The following is a 21968-nucleotide window of genomic DNA, read 5'->3' on the forward strand; positions in this document are numbered from 1 at the left end:
GAGACCGGGAGTTGAACCAAACAGACGCGTCAGACCAGCTGATTTTCAAAAATGGGTCAAAAAATATAGTGGATCAGGGGATCCATACGACCACTTAGCAAGCTTTAAGCAAGTGCCAAGAACAGAACGTATATTCGATTTCCATACTCAATTCGAAGGGTTTGGAATGACATTAGAAGGAAAAACATTGACATGGTTCTAAAACATTCCACCAAGGTCAATCATGGACTTGAACACATTAGCTCAAGGATTTGTAGCTGCTTGTTCCAAATCGGGGATCAAACATAATACGGTAGCTCAAATCTACAGCTTTAAACAAAAACATAGTGAATCTATTAGGGATTGTGCAACTCGAATGAAAGAATACATTGCCATATGCCCAGAGCTAGAGATACCTACAGAAGAACGACTTGTATCATTGTTTCTGGAGGGACTGCTAAACAAAGAACTTCATGCTATACTCTATAGTAAAAAGCATACAACCCTAGAAGAGTGTGTGTCAAATGCTATTGACTTAGGAAACAATTATGATATTTTTAACGAAGAAGATGTCCCTAAGGATAACCAAAGCGAGAAAACAACATCCATTAAACCAGCACAAGTGGGAATGGTTGCTGCTGCAACACCACTTTCAGCCATAGAAGATATGCTCAAAAGGATGAACGACATGGTGAACAACATGCAAAAATCAGCTATGAGGGGACCAGGAAAAAGGATACCTCAACAGGGACAACCAATTAGGCCACAAAAATGGTGTGCAATTGAGGGTAAATGGACCAACCATGAGACCCACGAGTGCTACTTCAGACCAAAGTATGATGGGAATGTTCAGTACGTGCCCATGAGACCACAAGGACAACCCATGTGTAGATATCAGCCTAATATGGCCCAAGCTCAAAGACCACCAATGGGTATGGAAAGACCTCAACCTGTGTTACGTCAATAACCTCCGTACCCAAAAATAGATGAACAAGCATTAGTGCCTGTTACACCCTATGCGGAGCCTAGTCCATCTACAGTAATGGTAGAAGGAGATTTGTATAATTCACACCCACTACCAATGGAAGAAACCGTAACTTATGCTCCACCAAAGCTCGCACCAATGTATTATGTATCTAATCAAGGTGTCATACCTCCCATGGTAAGACCCATGATTAAGCCAAGAACAGGAAACTGTCATAATTGTGGTACATATGATAATTGAAAAAATGAATGTCCAGAGCCTGACAAAAACCTCAAGCCAGTTGAAGCCTATTGCATACAATGTTGCAAAAAGGGAGAAAACTTTTGGGAAGATTGTCCTCAAAATCCTTTAAACAAGGGTAAAACAGTAGTAAACGTAGCCCAAGTGATACCTAGTAGCTCATTAGAGAGTGAACCGATTGTTCCAATCAAGGTAATCACTAGAGCCCAAGCCAAGAAAAAGAAACACAACTCCTCTGATGATTCGAAAGTTTTCTCTGAAAGAATCAAAAGAAGCACAAACAAAAGATATGAGATGAGAAAACAAAAACAACGTGTTGAAATTGAGGAGAAAGCAAAAAAGCTATTCCAAGAAAAGGTGAAAGAAACTAGAAGTGAAATCAAGGAAACAACCGTGAAATCTGGAGGATCCATTCTAGTTGATAAATTTTTTGAGCCTATTAATGCTACATTGGAAGCCTACCAAGCAGGACTTAAAGCAGGCCAAAACATGGAAAATAAATGAAAAAAATATCATTCTCCATACATGGAAGCAGCTAAGCTGGAAGCTTATCAAAATTTGGTAAGAATCACGCAAGAAATCCTGGAAAAACAAATACCATAGGTTAAACCTAAAATAGAGTTCAAGTGGTAAAATGGCTTTGTACATGTACAATCCGGAAGTGCCATTGCACCTCGACTGCTGCAACTAGACTACCTACTCATTACAAATGATGGTTTTAACCATAATCCGCAACATTTCATAATTCTCAGAAATAAGGCTTTGTTGAGTTATGTCCTGATATTGACCCACGGGTCAACATTCACCAAGCCAACATTGAGGCTATTATCAAAGAAGAGATTAATCGAAACCAAATGCACAAAGTGCTTCTGCAATATGAGTCGCAGCCCATATAGGTGTTTACATTCACTTGACAAATCCGGCTAGTCACAGTAATTGCTTTGGAGGCTCACATAATACCATTGGCTAGCATCACTTCCAATTTGCATCTTAAACAACGATGTTAATTCATTCACAATGACCAAGGTAGAATGGTCATCCTCATATCGCCGTAGTATTTGCTCTCCCTCTTGAAGTCTTTTAGTATGTTGCTTCGATGAGCCTCTCTTGCTAAAGCGCCGTAAGTCAACTACGCGCATATAATTCAAGCCCTTGTACACAACCAATTGTACCATTTATTAATCCAAAGGAACATTGGATGCTTACCTATTTCTTGCTTTTGTCTAAAAAACTCAAGAAAAGTTCCTCCTATTCAAGGGCCACTTGTGGAGTCGCCCACAATTGCATCGAGAAGCTCACAATAGATCTGTTTATTTGGACATTAAGTAAGGTACATTTTATATATTGTCACAACCTCTCGACTAAATTAGTAGTGTCAACGTTCCGATAGCTAAATAGGCATCCAAACTTAGGCTATTGTTGACGCCATGGGCAGTCACGACCACACCATCCATTGGTTACATACCTTTGCACACTTGTGAAGGAAGAGAAGTTATTTAACACCTCCCAATAATGATACTCAAAGTTTGTTTAGAGGCACAATACATCAAAATTCTCGTTGAGGAGTATAATTCATCTTGGAGATGCCTTGGGACCTATGCTCACCCAAGTATAACAAGGATATGTTATCATCAATAATTGATGTATGAACGTGTATGCATAAATATGTACCTTTGGAGGAAGATTCTCCATCCATGCTTTCTTTCCATGGGACCAACATATGATAATATGACAACAGACTTATATACGTGTGTCGTCACTTTTATACCTCCAAGAAACGTTATTAGCGTTCATTACCTTGCCAAAAGCATCATGCTCCAATTGCATATAGTCTATTACAATGGCCGATGTAGACCGCACATTGCCCATTCTCACAAAAAAATATTGTTTGTAGAGTTATCTCTCTAGTGCCATACTTTCTTGGTCGAATCCAACACCAGCTATGCATAACATAAGCCAAATGGGTATACCCATGCCGCACTTGTTTGGAGACGACAGCATACAAAGGGAGACCAAACACATTGGTATTGAAGGTGCTATCAATGGCCCATGTGTTGTGAATGGAAATGTGCATGGCCGTGCCAATCATCCACTCATCCTTAGTAGTAAACATGAATGCCCAAGGGATTGTATGGTTGGAAATAGCACTTCTGTAAACTACCATAGTTACTAGCAAGCCATTGCAAAATTCCACAAGTTGCTTAAGAACAAGTAACAACCCTTTCTTTGTTTTTGTAATAGTGCAACACCACTCAACATTGAGGTGTAATTGTCTTTTGTGATCTTCCCTACATTCTCAGGTCTAATTGTCTTTTGTGATCTTCCCTACATTCTCAGAATGCTAGAATGCTAGAAATATTAAGCGTGGATATGCAAGAAAAGACATCTCAGTGAGAAGCATGGAGTTTACCTTGATCACAAAATTCCTTTCCTTAATTCCTCTTAACAAAATTACGGAAAGGAATTTTGTGTTTGAAAAAATGACTTTTCCCGAGAGGCAACAAACGTGGTTCGAAAGAGAGAGAGAGAGAGAGAGAGAATATTTTAAAGAATAAATGGCGATCGGAACTTTCACATTAACAGAGACATAGTGTACAGAGAGGGAGAGGAAGACAATCAATCAGGCTCCTTGGAGGCTGGAGCTCACATGGCCGGGGTGAAGTTGGTGGCATAGGCCCAGGCGTTGTTGACGGTGGGGTCGGCGAGGTGGTCGGACAGGTTTTCAATGGGGCCCTTGCCAGTGACGATGGCCTGCACGAAGAAGCCGAACATAGAAAACATGGCCAAGCGCCCGTTCTTGAGCTCCTTCACCTTCAGCTCGGCGAAGGCCTCGGGGTCATCGGCCAGGCCCAAGGGGTCGAAGGAGCCGCCGGGGTAGATGGGATCCTCTACCTCACCCAAAGGCCCACCTGCGATGCGGTAGCCCTCTACGGCGCCCATGAGGATGACCTGGCAGGCCCAGATGGCTAGAATGCTCTGCGCGTGCACCAGGCTCGGGTTGCCCAGGTAGTCCAGCCCGCCTTCAGCGAAGATCTGGGAGCCAGCCTTGAACCACACAGCCTCGCCGAACTTTACGCCGTTCTTGGCCAGCAGCTCCGGCGTGACGCAGCCCAGGGCGCCCAGCATGGCCCACCTGGCGTGGATGACCTCCAACTCCCGGTTCTTGGCGAAGGTCTCAGGGTCGGCAGACAACCCGGCGGTGTCCCAGCCGTAGTCACCGGGGAACTCACCCGAGAGGTAGGAAGGGGGCGAGCCGGAGAAGGGGCCCAGGTACAGAGGTCGGTCGGCGCCATACCTGCAATACACATCACCGTCCGCGTTACACTCAGATCCGCAGCTCACCAGTAACTCACTACCCACATTGCAGGCAGCACAAAATGCACATGACAGAATACTGAGTACTCACCAAATGCTGCCGGAGGAGGATGCCTTCTTGGGCGCCATCATCTGCACGCGTGCCTGCCCGGAGGCCACCTTGCTGGACAACTCATTGGAGGCCTTGCCCAGAGCCTCGCCTCTGAGCGCAGAGCTGGAGATGCCGGCAGTTGCTGCTACCATCGCTGGGGAGTAAGGACGAGAGTAGTGGTGTTAGCGAGGAGTGCCTTCGATGTGTTAGCTCTCTTCAGAAAATTTTGTGTCTCCGCCTATAACCCCAGCGCCGCAGCCCGCTCTGCCACGTGGCGGCATTTACATCCCGCTGCGATCGAGCCATCCAATGAGCGCACACTGGCTGGGTCAGGGAGTTTGTGGCGCTGCGATCTGTCTCTTGATTTTCATGGGCCAGGCCCTCGTCACTATATCACATGGGGTCCGGTCCAGAGGGGAACTAGCGCCCCAATTTGGGGTTGGAGCGGCACTGATCTCAATCGTTCAATCGTTAACTAGGGGTGAACTACGGGTGAGTAAACTATTGGGTGAACCAACATGGTCATCGACGTGCGCTAGCGTGATAGTAGGGCAAACATGCATGTGGCAATCATGAGGTCTCAGGTCCGACCAATGTCCCGTGAGGTTGGTGAACTAGGGGTAACTCGGAGTGAACATGGGGTTCAAATTCCCCTTGAATGATCTTTCGAGATCTCATTAAACAGCCAGGCAACATGCCAAATATCGAGCATGTGGCAAGAAAAACCTTGTGAAATGTGGCAGTCACGAGGTCTCAGGTCCGACCCGTGTCCCACGAGGCTGGTGAACTAGGGGTGACTCGGGGTGAACATAGGGTTCAAACCTTCACATGTACCTCTTGAATGATCTTTCAAGATCTCATGAAACAGCTAGGCAACATGCCAAATATCAAGCATGTGGCAAGAAAAACCTTGTGAAATGTGTACTTCTTGGGCCCATTCACCTCGCATTGTATTCAGTAAGTAAAACCTTCCTCTATTCATGATGACCTTGTGAGGCAAGGTTGCAAACTTTGGCTTCTGCACCACACGTTATTCCGTCAATCTGAACACAAAGCCACCAGTGGCACATGCTATAGTATTTCCCACACACAAGACAAGATAGAGAGGGAGAAGGAGATAAACATGGAGCATGCACAAATTGTGTGTTGTCATTAGGTGTGTGCTATAGTTGCCTTCAAGAATAAGCTATGTTACTTTTTCGACTGACAGGGTAGTCATCTCACGCTTGACATGTCCATACTCCCTCTCATTGCACGACCACAGAGGCTCTAAGGAAATTCTCTTCTCTTATGAATGGACCTATGTGGCCATTTGCTTTGTTGTATGCATGGCTTTTCAAGGATGATTCCTCCCTCAACTTAATTGCATAAGATACCACCATCGACTTAACTCTCACAAACAACAAATGCGGCAGCCGGTTGGACTCCTTGATTCATCTAGCTCGTATCCTCACCATCAAGTATAGGTTCAAAGCTCATTGCTCGCAAGAAATTTGCAGAGCAATCAATTCATCTCCTATTTATTCTCTTATGTTGTTAGTGTAGAAGAAGGATGATTCACACAGAATATGTGTGGGCATGTGTGGCCAACATCAAGCATGCCGCAATAAAAGCTTGTGAAAAATGCACTTCTTGGGCACACTCACCTTGGTTTGCATTCAATTAGGAAAAAGTTCCTCTTTAAAAATCTTGGGTCATAGTGACCTTGTCAGACAAGGAAGTGACCTCAGGTTGCATGCGGTAAGGAAAACCTTCCTCCGTAAAAATCTTGGGTCATGGTGACCTTGCCAAACAAGGCTGTGCACTTTGGCTCCTCTACCACACGTTACCCTGCCGATCGAAACACAAAGACACTAATGGCACATGTTGTAGAATGGCCCACCCATAGTAATACAAGACAAGACACACATACACACACACACACACACAGAGAAGGAGATAAAAATGGAGCCACAATCAAATCCCTACAATTCATAACTCGAGAAAGTGCCAAATGGAGTATGTGTCTAGTAGGACCGTCCTTGAGAACATGGATAAGAGATGACAAGCCATTAAAACAGAAACAAAATGACTCTTGGATCAGAAATCAATTGTATAAGCATGGGAAAAAAAATTGCCTGCATGCCAAAGAGGATGAATACCTCCTCTCTTTGAGCAAGCTCATGCACGAATGTTAGGCAACCATTTCTCACTAGACACGACGACTAGGTCAATCATGAAGGTTGGGATTTGATTGTCTACTCTCCTTGCTGATGCAGAGGAGTTTTTAAAGTGATGTGATGCATTTCAATGGACACAAATGCCACAAGGATTTGATAATATGCCTTTGTGATCATTGTTAGGCCTAGAGCTTTTGCTAAGTGGAGTGGATCAGTTCAACCAAAAAACTTAGACTCAACACATCACTGTGGTGATAGCTTACTTGACCAAATGTCTTGAAACAAAGGCCACTAGAAAATTTGATGTTCAAACAGTAGCCTTGTTCGTATGTGTGAGGACAAGGTTGGTTGGTTAAAGGCCATTTTGCTCGGCCATGCTAGACTACCCAACTCTTACATTTACTGACCTTTCTTTATCCTCATCACATATTAGATGAATAAGAAGCTACAGATCTTAGTCTTGCTAGAGGACCTCCACGCCACTCATTGTGTCAAGCCTAAGGTAGGACTATGGGGGGCAAGGCCCTAATCTATGAATGCATGGTCATGGGGGCTCCTAAAATAAGGACCAAGGGTATATATAGGGGCAAGGATGGGTGGAGATTAGCATGCAGTAATTCCTCTATCCTTTCATTGGTATCAGAGCACGATTATGAGCCAAGTTTGGGTCCGAGCGAGTGTCGTGCATGTGATTCCAGTTTTCAAGCTTCTTTTCATAGAACTTGTTGTGGAGGAATACTCACAATCCTGATATCTTTTCTAGCAAGCGTCGTAGGCTTTAACCCCCCTTTCAAAGCTATTCGTGCCCTCAAAAATGCATCATGAGCTACATAGAGGAAGGTACTCTACACACGTCTCAAGAAATACCATGTATGTTTTTCCTTGTTTTTGCTTACGCGGTAAGAGCTTCTTTCACAAATCTACATGTCGTAGTGTGTGTTGTGCTTTCTTGAGGCAAAAGAACCTTTATGTGTTCAATTCTACACTCTCGCTCTTGCATGTATGTGCATGTAAGAAAATACGTTGTGAACTCAAGAACTTTCACGTTGAGACTTTTGCTTCTGCACATGCGATTTCTTCACACTCTTGTGATCTATTAGTTTGTGAGCATAAGAACGATTTCTTGTTTTCATGAGACATGCATGTGTATGTTCTTCTCTCACGGAGAGTTTTTGCAAAGCTACACACTCATACATCGCATGCACATTTTTTGATTACGTTTTTCTAAGTTTCATGGAAACTTGGAAGAGGCAGTGCGTAGATTTGTGTGTCAGAGCACATCTATTTTCTTTTGCGCCTTTTTATGTATAGATGGCATGTTCTTTGTGTGCATGGAAACAATCCTTTTTACATATCTCCAATTGTATGACATATTTATGTGAAGTTGAAGCAATGAAAGTTCCCATGCTGCATCATTTAAGAATTGCGATGCTAATGGTAAGTACATTTAAGAATGATGCTAATGGTCTATCAAGGCATTTGTTTAGTTCTTATGCAGACCACCCAAAATGGTCATAAGGAAATCACATAGTGGTTTCCAAGGGGAAGCCCTTCCAAGGCTTGGCCACTCAGAATGGGAAGATTTCATGATTGGAGCAAGCTTTCCAAGTGGGCAAACTAGGGGGGACTTTGCAATGTATCTGAATGGTCTCTCACTGGGTGCTAGCATGAACCAAGCAAAGCGATATTACATGGTACATACAACAACTCTCAATCTATTACAATCCATGGCTATGAGCCAGATTCAAACAAGGAATGCAAAATTAGATTGAAATTCGCTCGAACAAGCATGTGCTTGTGAATTTCAAGACTACTAGCCATAGATGGGCAATAATGTAAGACAACTTCAAGTTCTTCTTGTTCTTTTGTATTTTTCATTTTAGGGTGAGAGAGGTTTGAAAGAAACCTTTCTCGATGCCTACTTACCCTACTCCTAATCAAATCAACAAAAGGTAGTGGAAATTGTCCACCCACACTGATCTTTCTGTGTCTTTTACTTGAAATGTGTGTCAATAGTCAGCAGACTCTGACATGGTCTAAGCTATTAACCATTCAAACAATGAAATATAAGCCTAAAGGTTCTCAACAAGTACAACTATTTCCAAGACATCTCTACATGGCTAAAGTAGACACACCTCAACCATGCAGTTTTATAATGTTTGTTTTGGTACTCTAGAAGAACCTATAGGAATTTTTTGGACAATTCTACTAAGCATTGAGGTTTTCCCTTTATATTACCTCGTCCTTGACAACGGTGCCAAATTGTGGGATTCTCGAAATGCCAAGCCTTGCTATCTTATTGCAGTGACAGTGAGAACCACAAACATAAATGCCATACCATGGGAGTCGACTCGACTAGTGCATGGAGGCTACGAGAAGTTGTCAATCTTTTAGAAAACACACTCAATCCCTCTCTCAAAAGAAACTAAATACAACACCACAAGCAAATCTCAATTAAATGAAGTCCAAATGAAACGAAACTTCTAAGATGGGTAGATAATATTTAAAGGCACATGCTTATGCCCTCAAATCCCCCTATTGACCACTTGCCAAAATTGTGCTTATTATCTACACGATAACCGGTTTTAGCCTTGAATACACCCTAGGGCTTAGCAATAATGTTCCTAGACCCCTCCAATGCATAAACTGCAATTTCGTTGAGTAAATCTTGAGTTATGAGTAGATTAAGAAGTAGGTGTAGATTAAGGAGTAGGTGATGCAGCAACAAAAACACAATTTTACCGTGAGAGAAGCACAATGTCACGAAGAGCTTTCACATGTGAACGCAATGAAGAAAACAACACTTCAAACTGACACTTCATGATGGAGTTATGAGCTTCAAAAGAAACCAAGAGAGTGCACAATGCTATAAACAATCGTACCGCTTATTATCCAAAAACTGTCCTCTAGGTTTTACAAAAAAAATTGATGTTATACCTTAGTCAAAGATCCTAGGTTCAAAAATGAGAGATTGTTCCAACTCTTTGCAGCATAGGATTCCACTGATACAATTTGGAAGCATTTAGCCCCACTCTATCGGGCACATAATCATATAATGGCGTACAAATTGATTCTGAGAATAAAATAATTACAAAGGCTTAGGACTATAGGTGTCTAGATTGATCAAAAAAGTGAAAAATTACATCACATGCCATATATGTAGGCTCCGATGTTAGCTATAAGCTAACACACCCACACAGGATATTACCTAAAACAAATTTGGGAAGAGAGATGGAGATGGATAACTGATAAATAGAGATGGTATTACCTTAGACAAATACACACACAGAGAGAGAGAGAGAGAGAGAGAGAGGGGGGGGGGGGGGGGGGGGGGGGGGGGGGGGGCAAAGAGGAGGTACATAAATGAAGCGGGTGAGAAAGGAGCAAAAAAGAAGGGGGAGGGAGGGAAGAGAAATCAAGAGAGATAGTGTGAGAAATGGAGAGGGACACACACACACACACACACACACACACACACAAAGTAACATTACCTTAGGAAACATGGAAACAGATGGAGATAAATAGATAGAAATGATGTTATTTACGATAGGTACATAATACAAAGAGAGAGAGAGAGAGAGAGAGAGAGAGAGAGAGAGAGAGAGAGAGAGAGAGAGAGAGAGGAGAGAGAGAGAGAGAGAGAGAGAGAGAGAGAGAGAGAGAGAGAGAGAGAGAGAGAGAGAGAGAGAGAGAGAGAGAGAGAGAGATAATGAGAAAAGAGGGGGGGGAAAAAGGATAGGGAGGGAAAAGAAATCAAGAGAGTGTCAGAGATGGAGAGGGAGAGGAGGGGGTGGAGAGAGAGGGGATGGTTGGAGGCTGAGAGATTTGGAAGTTGGTGTGCAACGTGGACGAGCAAGACAGGTTGTGGTGGTTCAAAAAAAAGGGCCACTTATAGTCGATGGTATAGGTGGAAATGGGCGGCATCTAGTAGTAATGAGTGGCACAGGTGGGGGAAGCGTAAAAAGCTAACTCCAAAGGTCACTTTTTCCTCTCCCGCATCTAATTGATGTATACTCCATCCAAAATGAGCTGCCAATTCACATAGAAAATGAACAGTACTCATATGACAAGAGGGAGCAAAAGTATCTTTATAGTCAATGCCTTTCTGTTGTGTGTAACCTTTTGCAACAAGCCTAGCCTTGTAGCGATGAATCTCACCATAACTTGTAAATCTACTTCGTATCAATGGCCTTTTTGCCAAGCAAATCACATAAAATCGATGTTTCATTCTCTATAAGTGCATCATATTCTGATTGCATTGCAATCATCCAATTTTTTGAAATTATGTGCTTTGTTAAAAAAAAGAGTTGCCTCTTCATCACATAAACTAGAAATAGCCAAAGCATAACAATCTAATCATATGATGCATGGCAAGAAACTAAACAAGTATGACTAGACATAGGTGCATCCAATTCATTGTCACAAAAGTATGCACCAACCATTTTGGCATAACCCTAGCCTCGTTATTCTCAACCATTTCCATATCAAGTACATCATGTACATGTGCATCAATAATAGGCTAATGTGCAACATTTTTTGAAGCCTCCATAGGTTGTACATTTGCCTCATTGGAACTTACATTCAAGTTTCCACCATTAAAAAGAGGCAAAAAAGTGTCATAAATGTCTTGTGAGCTTACATTACTATATCTGGTACATGATAACAAATGCTGAACAAAAATTTTCACGAATATAGCATCTCATGAAACTCAGATACATTTTGTTTGTGGATTGTATAACCTGTAGTCTTTGCTATCTTGACTGCAACCAACCAAAATGCATTTGACAGCCTTATCATCCAATTTTTCTATGTTGCATTTGTGGAATCAAATCATAAGCTAAACATGCAGAAACATGCATGTAATCAATAGATGGCTTCTTATCATGCCATGCTTCATAAGGAGTCATAGACTACAAGGCTTTGGTAGGAAACTTGTTAAGTAAATAAGTAGCAACATGACAACCTCAAGCCAAGACAAATGTGGTAAATCTTGACCCTTGACCATTAGAGAAATTTTTACCAAAATAAAAAATTACTTGAAACACGTGAACATTTTGGACTTACCTTTAAGTGGATACACACATGGATTCCTGGAGCAATCATAAATGAAAGCCACAAAATACACATATTCACCCAAGGATACAATTTGCATAGGCCCACAAACTCACTATGCATGAGTTATAACTTTCATGTAGTCCTCACTAAACCATCCTTTGGAGAATTTGATTGTTGCATGTTACCCTAGAATATAGCCTAGATTTTTAGAAGGTGCTTCAAGAGGCAACAAATAACTGACCATATCAGATTTTTGCAAACACAACAACCTGGTAAAAGTTAGATGCCCACAACATGCATCCCAAAGTTTGGCATCTGAAATAGATTTTGAATCCATGGCCACATTTGCAAAATCTTGCATACACTTGTCATACAAAATAAGCTTATATAGCCCAGAACACAAAATGCCAGATGCAACAATTTCATCACCAAAACTGAGATCATGAATTGTATCTACAAATTTGACAACAAGACCAAGTCTTGCAAGTGTAGATAGACAAAAGGTTCTTTTTTATCCTTGGTACATAAAGTGCATCAACAAGTCTGAAAGAACTTCCATTTATAGTAGTCAGCATAATCTTTTCAACTTCTTGACCGGATAAGAGGCATTAAGGGCATAAGTGATCGTATTGTGAGGGACAACCTCAAGAGAGGCAAACAAATCACAATGCAAAGCAATGTGCTTTGAAGCACCACTATCAAAGTACCAAACATGTGGCTCTACAAGATCTAGCATACATGCATCATGGAGAGAAGGATCATAAGTACACTCTACACTAAACGCCTACTATGTACTTACATCAATATCACGATCTCCATTTTATAGAAGATTCTACAATAGCTGCACTTGTAGTATATCCAGCCTCTTTCTTCTTGGCTTCTTTTTCCTTCAACTTAGGACATTGCTTTATGAAGTAATCATTACCTTTGTCGTAATGGCAACGCATCTTCTTCTTGCCTTTTTCACCAAAATTCCTAGACGAGTTGCTGCTACTAGAAGCACTAGACACAATTGATCTGCTACTCCTCTTTGAGCAGCAACAAAAATGTCAAATGATAATGCTCAAAGTACAAATATTGATTAGAAAAAAAACCTCTCAAATAGGCTTAGTGCTTTAAAATCATTGGCTAGAGAAGTTGCATCCTCTTGCTATTGGACCTTGTCATCATTTATCTTTCTTAGGTGGCTAGAGGGATTTCCCATGTGGTGCCACAAATTTGGGCTTACCTTTCACACCAATCAAGCTAGGAAAATCCTTGTATTTGTGGAAAATTCCCCTTGGGCTCAAATTACATGTTGAACCTCATTTTCCCACTTGGCAAGCACTTTAGATACATCATTTATGGCTACGCATGAAACATGTTACTCTTGGACAAGATCATTGAATGCGAACGAGATCATTCAATGCAAACAAGATCATCCACACTGAACTTTCTAAGCAAAACTAGTGTGCCATCTCCATGAAATTGATATACATAGATTTATTAACCATATTAGTTATGGTCTAATGTGATAACTCATGCAACAATGGCACATCCAGGGCCTCGTTTCCCCACCACAGTATGTATACAACTACAATCATTCTCACATATATGATACTATGTGCATTGTAGCATTTAGTCCCATGTAACAAAAGGCGTGAAAATTGAGGTGGACATTTTGATTTCACATCATAAATGTGCCACAGCATGACATCCAACCCCTCTAAACATGCACATCCTCCGGCATGTGCCACACATATCTCTTTGTCGGTTCAGTCTTTATTAAAATCAACATACATGTTAATTACATCATCACTTTCAGCAAAGTCTAATGCATTATCCTCTCCTTCTTCATCTTCATCCATAAAATTTTCATCATGATCTTCATTATGACTTTCTTTTCAGTCAAAGAGATCTCTATCACCTCTTCTTTTGAACAAATTGATCCTATTTCTTGCAATGGAAGTCTCCATTTCTATTCCGTCCAACTCATGCAAAGTGTAAGTCACATTCCCATGCACATGCTTAACAACATAAGGATCAAAACATCTCTTTGAAATCTTTCTTGTTGTTGAATGTTGTTTTTCAACACTCATGTCGTACACCAACACCCAATCACCTTCGTGATAGCTATAGGTTTGAGCCTATGCCTCCAATCAAATTTGTCCTTATTCTTTAACCTTGCATCTTTTGATTGTGCTACTGTAATCTCAATATCTTGAGGGATTCTTTCTAATTGTTTTATACACAAAGCAAGAAAGTCTTCCTTGCTCATTCCATAATCCCAAGGCAATACATTCCATGTGGGAATTACATCCTCAGTTGGCTTTATAGATTTTTCACCATACATCAACTCACAAGGGATATAACCAGTAATTGAGCTATGAGTTGTACAATCAGCCCATAAATCATAAGGCAATAATCTAGACCATTCTCCCAGCTTACCTTTGCAAGACTTAGCCAAAGCTTTAATGATAGAAGGATGCTCATGCTCTGATTTACCGTTCCCTTCAGGATTACTAGTAGTAGTGAGAGCAAGTTTAATGCCAAACCTAGAGAAACATTCCCTGTTTTTGTTGGCATCCAACTCACCCTCGTTTGCTATTATTTTCCCAACACAGGTAGAATGGCTAATCACATTTTCAAAGAGGAGCTTACATATCCCTTATCTGCTTTTTGTTCTTAGAGCACGAACTTGGGCTCGGTTAATTAAGTCGTCTTGTGCAAGCACTATGTATCTCATTTTCCATACGCCCATTGTAACCATATCTACTACCCACTTATAGTGCATGGCCAATGTGGAAGTAGGGTGAAACCCATCATTGTAACACACATTTGAATACATTTGAAAGGTTTCACAAACTCCACAAAGTGAGATACCTCTTTATATGTACCTTCCCACCAATACCTCTCTTTAATTTTAGTAAATGTGGCACATACATCGATGTGTCCAACATAAAGACTCTCACAAAACATTTTAATAATCTCACTTTGAGTGTGCTTATCATTCACAACTCTCAACAAAGTCCCATTTCTTTGTTTTGAATGCTTCCACCAGTACCCATCTTCAAAAAGTATCCATAGGTTTTCTTCGTACTTTTGAACTCTTCGTTAAACCACCCTTCTTGCCTTATCAAAGTGTTTAGATAACATCTAATGAGCAACCAATCACCTTGATATAAGTCCTTTGTAAATGACTCAAGTGCATTCAATAGGGAAACATGATCACCCTTGGCATGAGAGCTACTATAAAAGCTCATGCCTACATCATCAACCTTGACAACTATTTCTTCTTCATTTCTATACCTTGCTCTAGAAAGCATATCTACAAGTGTATGATCTTTCCTTATAGTATGCTTAAATTATAAATTCAAGGACTTTATTTAGGCAATTCATCTCAATGTAGCAATGTCAAGAGCTGAACAACTTGTGATCATTCCAAGAAGGGGTAGGGAATCAATCTCCACTATTACATTTGCTCCTATCAAATACTATTTAGCGCACTTAAATATTGTGAGTGCTCCCTGTAACTCTCTTTTTACTTATGGATAATTATGTTGATGAGCAATTAGGACCTTTTCTCCAAATCTCACCACATATTTCTTGTTGTCATCTTCATCATCTTGCCCAATCCCCCATCCAATTCCTGTGAAGCTAGCATCGTCACAATCACATGTCTTCCACATTCATAGTTTACTTTCCTTAAAGTTGGAGGCATAAGCAACAACTTCTTTAATTTCCTCATGGCATGTGTATGCATCTCTTTCCATTGCAATTTCTTGTTTTCTCTCAGGAATTGATACAAAGGTTCTACTATATGTGCATAATGTGGAACTCGGATAACATAAAACACACATGTACCCAAGAACCTTTGAACCTCAATCGCATTCATATATTTATCTTTCATTCTTTGAATTACAGCAATCTTTGCAAGACAAGACCTTCTACCATCTGGCCCCCACATATGTCCCACAGTAAGGACTTCATTCACTCCAAATATTGACTTTTTCCTAGACAAGGTAAGGTTCACTTCTTCCATGATCTTATCACACTCATTGATATGATTTGCAACATAAGTTTGACACAACCTCAAATCCATAGCTACATCTATATCACTTACTTCACATCCTTTGATTGGCACATCATCAAGAAAGGGCATCGTACTTTGAGGTATGAAGTCATGTGAGACTTTCCTCATACCATTCATCATATGTGCAATTGAATTAGTTTCTCCCTGAGATAAGGTGCACATTGTTGCCAAACCCAAAGTTGTCCTCATGGTAGTCAAGTCCCTACTTTCCATAGCTAGCTAGAATTGATCATGCTTTGAGAACGAATTCCCCATAGAATATATTGCCCTTCTTGCAAATGCCTCTGCAAACTCGTCTAAAATTGGCATTGTACCCACATTCTTGATTGTTACCTTGTTGAAAGGTTGCATATTTTGGATAAAGCATAAAGAACCACTTTTCTTCAAAGTTGTGAACCACATATTTAAATATGGAGCACAAGAAAACTCAAAAATACCCATCTTGATCATTTCATTAAGCAACTCAACGAGTTTTGGCAAATGAGCCTTTGGAACTAGAATAGGACGCAAGTTCCAAGGCACATGAGGGATAGTGAAGATTACCATAGGAGCAACAATGGAAGGATCAACATACCCTATCGCATGTGGATCAAATGTAAATGCCTTTCCATGTTTGGCAAGCCTTTCTTCTTTCATCCTCTGTCAGATTTTCCTGGCAACCAAACTTCAAAGAATCCTGCATAACCATGTGCCCAATGTTTCTCGAATTACAAAGATTATGCTACAAAGTAGCTTGCTTCATTTTCTACTTGCAATCTTTTGGTAGAGGTAATGCCACTGGTTTCACTTTCTTTGCCATAGACTTATGCTTGTTCTCCACTCGTACAACAATACCTAATCCTCAATGACTTTGTACATTCTATGGACCATACTTTCACAACCTCATTTTCCATACACAAATTGCAAGCCACTAAAGACTTCAATTCTTGCATGGCATCCACAAATGAATACTCAGCAAACACACCTATAATGCATTCATCATCTTCTAGCAAACCATTCAATACACTATTTACATGTTGTCTTTCACCCCCTCACACTTTATAAAAGAGATAAATCCATAGTTTGTTAATCCCACAAAACCTATAGAAAACACCTCCTTTGCATATATATCATGCAAAAAAAATTATGGTCTTGTACCATTGCAATCCCATTCTATAATTGTACTCGGCCAAAACCCCTCAAATCCCTATAGTCCTTGAATTCTTTATTTGTCTTTGGAAAGGGTTGCTCTCTAAGAGTGTCAAGGTGCCTTTCATGGTCCACACAAATAGTAAGTAATTGAACCGCATGCTTCCCAACCCTATTCCTTATTCTAGCATATGTTGATCCATCATCCATCACCTTGTTTCCATACGAGTAGCAGTGATGTATGTCTCCTCAAGAATAAGAGGATATATAGACATCTCATGTACAAAGAAGTTTTGGGCATCTTTTACAACCCCTATAGTCACCCTTACGTTCAGACAAGCTTCATATAGCTCCCCTAATGAGTTATTTGCAGCACAAATCATCCATCCATGATTTATATTGATTGGCCATTTTCCTTTATGACATAGACTCTTTGACATGAGGCTAATGTCTGACCCATGATCTATTAGTGCAATGTATGGCTATTCTAGATCTCCTACTTTTACTGTAGTAGTTGATCTTGTCCAATGACTCTTATTGTAATAACTCTTGTGAGTGGTCTCAACTTCATCTTCATCGTCCAAGAAGTGAACCTCTTTTACTCCTCCTACAGACTTGTAACATCTAGCAACAATGTTTTTGTCACCTTACTTAACATAAACCTATACACCATGTGCATTTAAAGTTTCTCCTTCACCATGTACATGAATAGCCTCAATAATATATATTTCGCTTTCTCTTGATAATTTCAATTATTTTTTCGTGGAACTCCCACTTTGCTATGCCAAGGACCTCACCCAAGGTAAATTCAACCTTACTATTCAAAATCCTCTCTTTCAAAACCCTTTTGAGATATATTGCAACCTCTATATCAGATTGGAGCTTGTAAGCTAGACTCTTTGCTTCAGTTTTTTTTGTTTCCTTCTTATTTTCATTAGAAGCTCCTACATAGGCACTTCAGGTATAGGGATCTTTGTGGAGAAGATGATCTAGGAGACACTATGTCATTTCCTCCTCCACTCCTTGTGGCCCTTTTTGAAGGTCCTTCTCACGCCTACATTTCTCTGCAACAATGGCCTCATTGGCTTGACATTTAGCAATGTATTCATGCACCAACAAAGAGTCTACGGGGTCATCCCAACCTGTTTTTACCCTAATGCAATCTCTAGCTTCATGCAAAAACTATTTAGTCATTTTACCCTTCATTGCAGATTTTTATTGCGCATGGCCACAATTCCTTAATCTCATTAGATACTTCTTCTCCAACCTTGACTCGTTTTTTGTTAATAGGCTCTACATTCAACCATAGGTGGCTGCCTCTAGGAGCCATGTCCTCAATTAGCTTCTTCATCCCTCCTTTGCCAAAGCTTGTCCCCAAGGGCTTACCTATTTCAGTTAAATGAATCTTGCCATCTTTTAATAAAACAAGCTCCTTCATAAAATCATCTTTGAAACTTTTGGAATCCCTCCTTGCATGGTCAGAACTATCACTCCATATGCATCTATGTACAAAGCCTTCTTTGTTTTGAGGTCTTTGTACTATATATTGGCTTGATAGTTGCCCCTTTTCTTCTAGCCTTAGAAGCTTTAACTTCAACTCTTACATTCCTTTAACAATATCATCTAAGATGGATTTGTCACTCTTTGGAACCACAATAAGAGGTTTGATAGAAATCTCAAGAACATTTGGAGCTTGAGTAGGATTGAATCATCATGTCTCTTCATCATTATTGCTTAGCTAGCAGTAATTCTACGTCCTCAACCTCATTCTAGTCAATCTTTAGGCCCTATTCAACATCTCCATCCTCAAGTAGAAACTCCAACTTCTCTTGAATATCTTTTCCTACAGCCTACAAAAAGAGATTTTTCTACTTGAGTTTAGTGTAGGCTTTTTTATCCTTCACAATTGATCATAGTGCCCTTCAAATTTCCTTAGAAGTTTGGTAGATGAAACTCCCTCTTTTGGCCTAGCTACCCGATTCTAAAATGTTCTCTTTTTCACCCTTTCAAAGTCCTCCATGAAATAGTCTTTCTTCAAGGCTAATTTGAATGCTTCCCAACAAAGGCTTCACTTTCAGGCATATTCCCTAGAAGCTTCCAAAGTTTGGAATATGCTATTAACATACGAACTTGGGGAAACTTGGCAACACATCTACTATTTTTTTATTGGAGGTCGGTATGAACCAAGCCCGAGGGCATACAAGGTACATCTTGACAACTCTACATTCCTATGTAGACATGGCTATGAGCCTGTTCAAGCAAAGGCAACTGCTTCTAGAGGGGCAACAAGGTTAGAGAATTTCAAGTTCTGCTTGTATTTTTGTCTTTAACATTTCATTTGAAAAGGATTTCTCTGCTAATCAAAGCAAAGTGCTTTAATAGAGTTCTACAAAGCAAGGCTTCTATTATTTGTTTGCCACAGTACTGTCGATTCACTTAAGATCAAGGATAATGGCACAATGGTTTGACAATAAGAGGATATAAGCTCACAGTTATGGTTTACAATGACCAATTGTGATGTATCCATGCCAGTACACATCGTGCAAGGCATGTATAGTATCTGCTCACATTGTGCAAATCGTCATTGAAGCTAAGGGCTTATCACACTATTTTTTCTATATTCATACATGGCATGCCAGTATTATGGACTCCTTTCACTCAAGCATGGTTTACACTTCCGTTATAATATCAGCTATTCTGTTCAAAAACAGTTGACGCTCGTATATTTGCTTCTAATCATTGTATATGACTACAAGAGGTGCACAATTTTTGCACACAAGGTGCTGGCAATACAGATGATTCTTTTTGTAAATAGGTAGGCATGGACTCGCTATCAAGCAAATAATTCATAGAACGACATGAGTAGTCTAAGAGAGCCTTAAAGTAGGTGATCTCCTATTGCAAACCCAAGTAAATATAGTACGACTACTTTGTTTTGGGTATTAGGAATCATTCTCTCCTGTTCATAGAGAGATATGATTATTTTGAGATCCGGTTGTGAATAAGATTCCAACTTGAGAAAAGTCATTGCTTAGATCTAGCATTGATTATGTCTCTAGGAGTGGTATTTTTAGGGTTATGACCCAGCTAATACACAATCATCACCCCATTTTTGTTGAGGGTCACAATTTTGATGCCATCACAGTTGTACTTTCAAGGAAATAAGGGGGATAGTGAAAAATTTCAACGCTCCATGTTGATTCCCATCACTATTCGACACGGTAGTCTGTGTTGGTCATCGTTGGCTGCTAGTTTGAGCAATAATTATCCAGAGTCTAACCAAGGGGTTTGACATACATATTTTAACCAAGGGGTTTGGATTGCAAGGGAAACACCCAAGGTTATCAGCACAGTGCTACTTGATTTTCACCAATCTTTCAATTAATGTTACTAGGCCTTTTCAAGTGGAAATTTTGGTCATGTGCATTTCACTATGGGTAAGTGAACATTATGTTCAACCTTCGTGTACGTGTCTGCTTTGATTTTATTTTCATTTCGAATATGCTTTGATTGACTTTTCCGAGTACGATGTATAAGCTTCAATGCTTTCAACCACTTTGCTCTTAAGAGACATGACAAGGTCATGTGCCAAATAAAACTCGACCATGTCTTTCCTTAATGCAAGAATGTATCTAGGACGCTACATCCCAAAATTCAGGGGAGGAACATGGTCTAGGAACTCATGGAGCTCGATTTAGCCAGTGTGGAGCAAGGATAACAAGGGCCCCTCTCACTCATGTTGCAGAGTGTTTACAATTACCTCCACACACAAATACATCGTTTACTTGAAGGATGTTCTTTTTTTGGGCATCGTTAGCTGAGACATATTCCACATGTGGAGAAATGAGTCTTTGGGACGGATACTGGCGCCCCTTACTTCAATTATGTGTTGCGACAAAGTCCCTAGGTGCTTGTCAACTCTGCTTATTAGACCATTTTGAGCACATTGTATCAGAAACAATTTTAGTGGCAAAAAATTGTTGGATACTTAGTAAGACTTGTTATGGTTACAAGTATTGTTAAACAACTTTAACAGATGGTTGTTTATACACATAGCAAAGTTATGTTCTGTTAATGAACTAGTTCATTTGGTACCTATATGTGATGGGATCTTCACATGCTATTATGGTCCAAATATGATAGCACGGTTTTCATGTGGATAGTATTTTGTTCTATCTCCATGAGCCGTAACATTATCCATAAGCATTGGCAAGTACAGTTATGGATATGCAGGTTCGGATCTGTTTTTGTTAAATGCATGCACACTAAGTGTTATGGCCCTAGTGTTTAGCAATTGGCTAATTTGGAGCGGCATGCATATTCATGTCATTAGTAGCTTCTAAAGCATTCCGCACTTTGTGTGCAATATCTCTATGAGATTAATTGTAGATCTATCAATCACCAACATCAGGCATGGCTCAGTTTGGGTGCTTGTAGGTCGGTTCACTCCAGTTAACCAAGATGGTTGTTCCTCAAAATTATTAATTAATTAGCATAAGGAATTGTGATTCATGTTGTCATAATAATCAATATCTAATTCTCCTAAATGATTTTCTCATGTTAAACTGATCATTTAATATGGGGAAGTGCCAGGGGAGAAAAAGCTAGAATATTGGTTAAGCTAGCAGACTGGCCACAGTAGGGATCCAAAGGAGGAAAAATAGGGATCCAAAGGGGGGGCCATCTGCAAAAGAGCCATGTGCAACAATGGGCTAAAAAGACCCTAAGGTTCAGCCCATTAAGAGTCCTACGGGGCTTGCCTACGGCTTAACCACTATTGAGCTATTAGAAGCTTGATAGGAGCCGGTGCTGTTTTGGTGTTGAAAGACCCTCTCTTCTATTCCTTGCAATTAATGATATTCGAGCCACGGGTACAGTAGCTTGAGTGCTTTTTCTAAAGGGGTAAAGAGGAGTAGCAACTAGGGCTTGAAGTGCCAAAGTACA

General features: G+C 40.4%; 1 protein-coding gene across 1 annotated transcript; it reads right to left on the bottom strand.

Moving 5' to 3' along the window:
* Window positions 1-3746: 3746 nt before the first annotated feature.
* LOC147417471 (chlorophyll a-b binding protein type 1 member F3, chloroplastic-like) lies at window positions 3747-4827 on the bottom strand. The gene is made up of 2 exons (XM_086507468.1): window positions 4611-4827; window positions 3747-4499 (listed from the first exon to the last, which is right to left on the bottom strand). The coding sequence occupies exons 1-2, from the start codon at window positions 4760-4762 to the stop codon at window positions 3848-3850; spliced, it is 804 nt and encodes a 267-aa protein (XP_086363594.1). The 5' UTR covers window positions 4763-4827; the 3' UTR covers window positions 3747-3847.
* Between the last annotated feature and the right edge of the window lie 17141 nt (window positions 4828-21968).

This window comes from Adiantum capillus-veneris, chromosome 30, assembly GCF_014529385.1.
Source record: "Adiantum capillus-veneris isolate H3 chromosome 30, ASM1452938v2, whole genome shotgun sequence".
In the NCBI taxonomy this organism is placed as follows: Eukaryota; Viridiplantae; Streptophyta; class Polypodiopsida; order Polypodiales; family Pteridaceae; genus Adiantum; species Adiantum capillus-veneris.